This window comes from Channa argus, chromosome 12 (genome assembly GCF_033026475.1).
Source record: "Channa argus isolate prfri chromosome 12, Channa argus male v1.0, whole genome shotgun sequence".
Classification (NCBI taxonomy): Eukaryota; Metazoa; Chordata; class Actinopteri; order Anabantiformes; family Channidae; genus Channa; species Channa argus.
In genome coordinates this window covers 20879388-20888585 of record NC_090208.1, presented here as the reverse complement: position 1 = coordinate 20888585, position 9198 = coordinate 20879388, and the positions used below count along the sequence as shown (strand labels likewise).

Below are 9198 nucleotides of genomic sequence, written 5' to 3'. Positions count from 1 at the left end.
ATTTACTTGAGATGGTTCACAGGTCACCAAATAGGTCCTGCTCTGCACAAAATTATATCCACATAAGTACTGCATTGGTAATAATTATCTATATATAAGTAATATTAGCTTAGCCCTCTCTAAATAAAAATTCTTTAAATCAAAATTCTACTCTTAACAGCTTACTTTTATAATGGATTTCTTAATGCTTATTTTGTTTCTAATGTTTCTAATGGTGATTCGTATATATTTTTGATTACTGTGCCAGGTTTATTGTGTATCAAAGCCCTTTAAAACATGTTCTTTGTATATGTGCCATTTTTTTATTTTGTATAACTCCAAGTATAAGTCCAAGACCATCATCAAACTGTTTCAATTGCCAAATAAGAAAAATGTCCTTTAAAAAATGGTTTTACGATTGAAAAGCAGTGCATTGATAATCTGATGTCTTTCATCAACAAACTGGCTTGTTATTGGCTTGCGAAACCCGGTTTTGCATTTTCATTGGATAGGCGACTTTCGGGATGATCGCTTCTATTGGTCACACCACCAGTCGAGCCCGGCGCTGATTGGCTAAAGCTTACGGGCTGTGGAGTCCGGCAAAGTGTCGAACTGAAGACTCAAGTGAAGAGGAAGTACTTTTTAATAATGGAAATATAGCAAACCACAGTTGAACTTTTTGCGGCCAATCAGAGGGAGGAGGTGAGCAAGATCTTCTACATATTGTCCCGCTCGGTGAAAGGAAGGTTATGTGTTTACAAACAGAGTCGCCTGTCTGTATGGACGGACAACGTTGTTCGTTAATCCGTATGCTGTAGGGAGAGATGGATTCATAGGAAAGCTGCTCTGGCAAAAATGTTAAACATATTTAAACATTGATTATATGGTTTACCGCCAAACGCCAAATACGTTTAGAGGCAATATGTGTCAATGAAATAACTTAAATAGCATGACGATGTCTTATGCGATGAGGAAGATAATGATTGTGATGAGCAGTCATTCCCTTCGCTGTGTGGGGTTATTGTTAGCTAGTGTTGCACTTGACTTCACTAGGCTTTTTGGCGCTAAATTGAAATGAAAATTTAAACAACGATTCTCTGTCAATTTATTGGAAATTGTGAGTAAGCGGGCCGATAGTTGCACAGGCTTCAGACTGGGCACGGGTCTTTATTTGGGTCTAAATTCGGCCGTCGAGCTCCTAACGGTAACCATTTTACTTTACATTTTACTATGACATCACGGAAGCTGACACTGGTCAAGGCAGGGGAATCAACATGGACCGTCCGGTAGGAGGGCAAAATAAAAGCCCCAACAACGGATGTAGCCAAGTTTTTGGAGGACATTAAGTGACCATACTAATTTGTAATCGATTTATTACTTGCTTAAATAATTGCTAATGCTGTGTAACGTAGACGTTTTTCCAATTTATCTCGTGAGTTTATCACTAAGCAAAATCGCCCATTTCCGGTCTGTGCCGTGTGTTTCTAGTTGTCTGGCACAGAGACTGAGACCATACGGCAGATCGATGTCCCGCGGTCTTCCCGGCGCTTTATACAGAGCCAAAATCTACTTTTAAATCACGTCTCTGCTTCACCAGACCTGTGTTTTTAAAGTGCCAATTTTCTGGCAATTTGAGTTAAAGTGAAGCCACAGCGATAGTGACTTTCATTAAAATCAGCCACAGCCGCTCCAGCAAAAGTTGGCACCAATGAAACGACATGTGACGGTGTCACATTATTATAAATAAATAACTATTATTAATACAGCTCGTCACGGTAACTTATAAGAAACATATAATATATAACATATAATATATGCATTGGACATTTTAATTTGATTGTGTCTGAGGTATACCTCTACAACATACAACCCTACAAAACATATATTTATTTTTTTATTATTTGTATTTTATTAGTTATAATTTTATTTTTTGGCACAGATCTGACTTTCTATCATGGTGCACATATTTCAATAAGATTGAAATCAGGACCTTGGGGCATCCATTCCACAACCAGTATGTTTGGGGTCATCTCAACCTTTGTTTGATGTGACCATAAACGTCCCTTTTTCTATTGCCTGTTTAGTCAACTAAAGGAGCTTTAAGGTGTTGATTTTGCAGCAGAGAGCTATTTCTTGGATGGTAGCCTTTCAGTCCATCGTGGCAATGTAAAACATTTGAGAGTAGACGGTGACACGGGTGATCTTGCAGAAGCCAATTCATCATGGCAGACCTTTACTCTGACGGTTTCTGGATTGCTCCTGACCGTTGAACCCTTGTGTAAATTTACCATCCTCTTTCTCAGATCTTCAGAGCTTCTTGCACATCCCCCTTGTGCTGTGTGTTGCTCAATCCAATGAGTGCTGTCAACAGACCCTTTTAATGTTGGCACAGAGAAGCCTACGATCACTAACAGGAAGTTGGAAAATCAGACACATTGGAATTTTTAACATCACTGAGTTCATAATCTGAGTCGGTGTAACTTTCGTTTTTATGAATAATTGTAAAGGTTGTGTTGGTGTCAGAAACCCCTGAAATAATTAAACCCTGTGCATTTGATAATGCAAATGTGTTGGACTTTTTTATTTTGAAAGTTTTATTATGTTTCCTGAAACACCTTTGCAGTTCTGTTTGACTAGGCAATACAATTAATTTTTTCACAGTTGTAACTTCTATGTGTATTTTATAACTTTTTATTACTAAATTGATGTATTAAACTGAGAAAGCATTGATGGATAAATAGACTGAAATGCCTGAGTTAAATTGATTATATAAATTCCATTGATTTAAATAAATTCCATATCTCATCAGACTTGTGCAAAAACATGTCATGCATAAAATGCCTTTCAGCATTTTTTTTCCCCCCTTTCCCTCATTACTGAGACACTGTGTGATGTACTTTTTGTCTCTATGTTTGCAGGTATGCCTGCCCAGCCCCCTGTGAGGGAGCCAGAGGAGGAGATGGAGGCAGAAGGAGAATCACAACTCCCCGAAGCCAATGGAGAGGTGGAGGAACCGAGAGAAAATGAAGAAGGAGGAGGTGGTGGAGGAGAAGAGACCATGGAGGAAAGCATGGAGGAGAGGGAGAGCGACTTAGAAGAGACAGAAGAAGAAGAAGAAGAAGAAGAAGAAGAAGAAGAAGAGGAGGAGGAGGAAGAGGAGAGCTCAGGTAAACTCCAGGTGCTCTGCACAAATTGTTGCTGACTGTGCTGTAACATGCAGGAAAACTTAGAGACTGTTTAATTTTCTCTCTCTTTCTGTCTCCCGTGAAGAGATGGATGATGAAGACTGTGAGCGGAGGAGAGGAGAATGTCTAGATGAGATGTTGGATCTTGAAAAACAATTTCAGGAGCTGAAAGAGAAGTAGGTTAAACCAGAGCATTGGACTCACACTGTTCTGAAATAAGCTAAATCCGTCCCTGCAGAAATTTATGATGTAGCACTCGCAACAAATAATTCTACCAATCACGCATGAATTCTGCATAACCTTGTGATTTAAAACATCATAAAATAATTGCAACCTGCTATGGGCTGAACAATTGTTTATTTTTTTTATATGTCACACATAAAAAAAATCTAATTTTTAAATTGTAAAAAAGTTTTTAATGCTACAATAATTAGAGAAGTAAGAAGTGTCACATGCAGCCCCCTCTGCCCTCCCCCACCTGTGTAGGAAGTGAGTTTAAGAAGTTTAACTTTAGTGCTGCTGCCTGTCGTGAAAATGGCAGAAGCAAACTCCAATGTGAACAGACAAGTGACCACACTGGTGTCAAAGCAAAACAGCAAAGTCACATTGATCGATTATGGGGTTTTAAATGAAAGGCTGTGCGAATCTTGATGACCGCTTGCTGTTAGCTGGTATTTAAAGTTTTATAAAACACTAACTTTGTGTGCAGGGCAAACAGAGTTGTGGGTAGAAAGAGAGGGGAAGGAGACAGTTGGTAGGAGAAAGTGTGTGTGTGAGCGCACAAGCTTGCCCAACGTGAAAGACTAGTTTATATGATGATGGCTTTCTGTGCATATGAAATCACAATCTCAATATTGCTCAAACAAATCGCAAATTTTGTTACATCAGGCTTCACAGTTTTTTTTTAGAAAAGCTATTGCAAAATCGGGAACTTTAGGCCGCAACAATCTCACAAACTTCTGGAGGAACAACTTCATCGTGTTATTCCAGGTTGTTTCGGGAACGACTTAACCAGGTGAAGGTGAAGCTGGACGAAGTGTTGACAGGGAAGGCTGGAGAATACAGAGAACCACTGGCTGCACTACAAAATAGTATGCAGATACGAACACAAGTGGCTGGTAGGTAAAGCATCTGTAGCTCATGAACACTGTACACCGTTATGGATCATTTGTTTTCTTCTTTCAAAAACTAATGTCTAAGATTAATTAATTTCGTTACCTTAAGTTTTTTTTCTTTCCAAATGTGATCTATAAGAAATTTTGATTTGATTTAAAATTGCTATATCATGTAGTCTCATGGCAATTACAGAGAGTGTTAAAGGCTTTAGGAGGAGATCTGAATGCTTGGTGCCGCTGAGTTAATTCAGTCTGTTCACATCCTGCATTTAAGTGGTATTGGAAAATTCCGGGTCTGTCGATGCCCTGCAATCAAAACGAGCTTTGTACACTAGCGGGAGAGCACATAATACATATAGATATTAAAGAAAATATTTTTATCAGTTTTAGTCTTTCAGCTTTGCTCAGCATGGTCTCATTAAAAGAAAATCGGCTTTACTGTAGTTGTACTAAATTATTAGGTTGTGTGGCATCCACCACTGGTTTAGGTCTGCAAGGACTCTGTCCGTGTGTCCATCAGCAATGGACAGGGTGACTAACAACCGCTTATCTCCAGAAGAAGCCACCCATTACCTTTTATGGAATCCACAAGATGCACAAGTGTGGAGCCCCCTTAGACCCCTGTCATCACCCGTCAGCACCATTAATTTAGTCATATCAACAATGTTTATCGCCACTAGTTGGGCATATTGACCGCCACATAAAAAATGTAAGAGTTTGCAACCAGGACCCTTCACCAGCATCCCCTTTGATGCCCTGACAGTCACCAAAACTAACCTCACTCAAAATTACATCGGAATGACTCATATTTGAGGACAACAATGTCCACATTTGGACACAGAAGATAGATTGTATGAAAGTGTATTCCTTCTTCAAACCAAGGAGGAAAAACGTGACCCAAGTCTTACATGAACAGAGGACACAAAAATCTACTTTGAAATCCCTCGAGTGATGTCTTTCTGTCTTGAACATCCTCCCTCATCCTCGCTTTCTGTCATTAATGTGCCGTTATCTGCAGGAGTGTACCGAGAGCTGTGTCTGCAGGTGATCAAACACAAGTATGAGTGTGAAGTACAAGGAGCAAGGCAGCACCTGGAGGTAAACACTCGCGCACACACAAACACACACACACAGTATAGAATAATGCATATAGAAAGACTTGAACAAAAGGCTATCAAAACTTTTAAAGCTGTGTGTGTGTGAGACAGAGTGAACAGACATTGCTGTTTGATGCCATGAAGATGGAACTGCTTGAAAAGATAAGGAGACTGGAGGAAGACAGACAGAATATAGATCTTACCTCAGGTATGCTGTCTTCAGCAGCAGAGATAAACCTACAAACAATAGCGGGACATGTCATGTAATATTATATTAATGTGACACCTCTTATGCCAGAGTGGAGCGATGACATGAGGAGCAAAAAGTGTAAAAAAAAGAACTTGTTGGGCCGGTCAGAGAGAAAAAAGAAAGTAGCTCTGGTTTCAGGTAAACGTTATTTCTCATCTGCCCATCTCGTCATGATTCTTTATGAGTGTGTGGGTTGCTTGATCGCTAGCTGTTTTTTTTTTTTTTGTCTCGCAGGACCTTTCATTGTCTATATGTTGAGGGACATCGACATCCTTGAAGACTGGACCGCCATCAAGAAGGTAATAAATCGGTAGCTGCATTTCCATTGTAGCTGCCCAATGTCTCACCTGCCGCAGATTTGTCATTGTTATGGATATGCAGGTTACTGATTGTGTGTGTTTGTGTGTGTTTTCAGGCAAAAGCAGCACTAACACCACTAAAAAAGAAAGTTGAAAGTAAGTCTAGCTCAAGCTTTCACATGTAAACTTAAAGGGAAGGGTTTGTCTCTAACCCTTTGTTTTTGTTTTTTTTTTGTATTATAGAGCAGTGATAATGGAGGATCGGTCCCAGTGGCAAAAAACCAAACACACACACACACACACACACACACATTCCCAGCTACAGCCACAGTTGTGCTTTTGACTGAAGCCCAGCAGACTGCTGTGTTGTTTTCTCTGCACCACCAACCACCCTCGCTTGTTTTATCTATTGCTATTTAAAAACAAAGATCTTAATGATATGACCAACCGTGTATTTATAGAATGATTTATAATGGTGATTAAAATTTTAATCTTTTGTGAAACAAAGTGTGTGTGTGAATCTGATTCAAGGATGAAAATGAATCTTTTTAACTGAAACCATTCCAACACATTCATTTTGTAACCTCACTCTTAAAGTACAGTGTCATTATAGAAAGCTGTGAAGGCTGATGGATTTGCCCAATTTAGAACTGTTGCCCTGCTTCTCCTTTTAATCTCTTAAGGTCTAGTGACTGACTCAGCCAATCTAAAATTTTCCACTGTTCTCTCCTTTGTTCGGTTCACAGTGTTTTTAGACAGTTTTAGAAAACTGCCATTTCACAGTTGAAGAAACTGAACTATGTTGTTTAAAAAAAAAAAAAAAAAAAAAAAACTAGTTCAAATTATGCCAACGGAATTGCCAGTTCAGAGTTTCTTGCAAATGAGAACCACAAACCAAAAATTCTAATTTCCCAATATTTGCGTGAAAGAAACGTCAGCTTTGGTTTCGTTTACAATGTCAGAAATAAGCGCCTCACTGCAGAACTTCTTGTTTTGGTCATTTCCCTGCATGTCTGCACAGTTCCTAAAACCTATTCATCAGTAAATTAATACTGAACTAAATAATCTGATCAATATACAGTCAGTTTAAAAAAACAAATGCATTATGAAAATAATGCACAGCTAAACAAATGGATTAATATATAAATGTTGCTGTTATGATGGTCTCATGATGGTAAAGATTTAGATTTATTAATTTTTCTTTTTTATGTCCACAGTTAAAGATCTTTTTACACAAATTATAGTACACATACAATATATAAGTGGGAGTTCCCCCTCATTCATTTAAACATTAGAACCACCTTGTAATATAATTCACTCCAATATGACTCCACCACCCACTACGACCTCAACAAACACATACTTGAAAAGGTCAAATGTGTGACAGCTGATGAGTTTGTTTGCATTAGATCGTGTCCCCTTTTGTTTTTTGTTTTACTTGCTGGACATAAAGTAAGGAAACATGGTTAAATGAGAAGATTACATTTTTTCTTAAGCCTCCTGGAAAGTGTTTTAAGGTCATTTGTTTAGCATCTTAAACAATATTTCAACCATTTTAATTTGGTGCTGCGGTCTAATTGCTTCTTGTGCCCCTTCACCTCCACTCTCCTGAATATCAGATCTTTTTGTTCTTTTTTTCTCTACCTTCTGTCTTCTTCCTGAGTGCCATTCAGAAAGTTTAAATGAGGGGGCGCCTGCTCATGTCACATGTTGGATGTTTGCTGCCCTCTTTTTCTCCTCACTTTTCATCACTTCCTCACAGCTGCTTGCTGAGTTTACGTGCCTGCCTCTCCCTGGCCTCAAAGGCAGATTTGGTATCCATCAGCTCGTCCAGCTGCTGGCGGAGTCGGGCCATGTCGAGCTGCGTGGTCTCACACTGCTCCCTCAGGGCAGCGGACTCCACCCTCAGCTGCGTGGCGGCCCTGGAGAGCTGCTCACTGCGTTCACGGCACTGCATCTGCATCCTCTTGGCATCATTCAGCAGGGACTCCACGCTCACTGCTACCGACTCACACTGATCACGAGACATGTTCTAGACAGAGATGGAGGTCAGGCGTCAAAGCAGAAGCTCTGGCTTTGGATGTGATACAGTAATCAGCCCAGAGACATTTAGGCAGACAGATGCTTTAAAACAGACTTAAAATACGTTTGTTCCAGTTGTAAGGCTTTCAGGGTTTAACATTTGAGACAAAAGGACTGTTCTCTATAGTTTTTGTTGTCTCATTTGGCAGTAAAGTGGAGTCAAAATCCTGCCAAAAAAGCAGATAAAGGGACTCAATAGCTCAAACAAGTCCAAGTCCAGCACAGATCACCAGGTTTAATACAGAGCATTTGATCTGTGGCGACTGAAGTAGCTTAAAGAGGCTTATAAAGGCTTAGCTCAGTCTACAGTGTCCACTGCTCTTCTCTGTGTGGGTCTTTTATCCTACCACCAGTCCCTATCTCTGATGCACCTTTTCATTTTACTATTCAGTTATATACATTTATTTCTATATAGCATGTTTTTACAATTCATAATGATAAAGACTTACCATAGACTCCAAGAGTCAATTTTCTCACAAGCTTTGTGGTCTTCTTGAGACTCGAGTTTCAGGCAGTCAGTGTTCGTTAGAGTGCTCTCTTCTGTTGATTGTCCTTTAAAGTTTTCGTTAGCTTGTAAAAAAAGAAACGAAAAGAAAAAAAAGCCTACTGCAAAATTGGAATTCCAGGTATAACCTCTGCTTTAGGTGGACATAGTAAAAGTTGCAAAGGTGAATTTTTTCTCTTTTCTATTTTCTTCTACTTCCCTCCAGTCTCCTTCCCCAGTCTCACCCGTCTCCCTCTTCTTTCATCTGTCCTGTCTTATACCACAGGGCTCAAGTAAGGTCAGATAATCCACAAAGATTACACAGCTAAAGAGAGAGAGGAGTCCTGTTGTAATGGCAGCAGTAAGAACATTCTGGTAACTATTGTGACAATTGCAGCAGAGGGAAATTACACGTATTTTGCCTCCTTTGCTATTATCACAATGTGTAGACAGAAATAACAAATATAATGATTAGAACTCATTGTTTGTTCCCAAAAATGAGGTAGGTTGGAAATAGAGAAAAGGCTTCCTTTTTAATGCAATGTTGTGTTTATTGGTTGGATGGGATGAAATTATTAGATGAATTACAGTACACAAATTGGCTGTGAACAAGTAGAATTCATCAGGTGTGTTGTGGTCACTGCTAACTTGTTATTAACCAGCAGAGGGAGCCACAGCTCAACATGTTCATAGTTGGGTCTCCACTC

General features: G+C 39.4%; 1 protein-coding gene across 1 annotated transcript; it reads left to right on the top strand.

The window, feature by feature from the left end:
- The first annotated feature begins 542 nt into the window (after positions 1–542).
- Positions 543–6432, top strand: brms1 (BRMS1 transcriptional repressor and anoikis regulator). Its single transcript, XM_067525447.1, has 10 exons — positions 543–681; positions 2898–3146; positions 3250–3340; positions 4155–4282; positions 5298–5377; positions 5488–5584; positions 5675–5764; positions 5861–5925; positions 6042–6081; positions 6169–6432. The coding sequence occupies exons 2-10, from the start codon at positions 2900–2902 to the stop codon at positions 6174–6176; spliced, it is 846 nt and encodes a 281-aa protein (XP_067381548.1). The 5' UTR covers positions 543–681; positions 2898–2899; the 3' UTR covers positions 6177–6432.
- Positions 6433–9198: the final 2766 nt, after the last annotated feature.

Coding starts and splice junctions, on each gene's coding strand:
- brms1 (XM_067525447.1), top strand. CDS start 2,900: ATGCCTGCCCAGCCCCCTGTGAGGGAGCCAGAGGAGGAGATGGAGGCA. Junction 3,147..3,249: donor GGAGGAAGAGGAGAGCTCAG/GTAAACTCCAGG, acceptor TCTCCCGTGAAG/AGATGGATGATGAAGACTGT. Junction 4,283..5,297: donor GATACGAACACAAGTGGCTG/GTAGGTAAAGCA, acceptor CGTTATCTGCAG/GAGTGTACCGAGAGCTGTGT.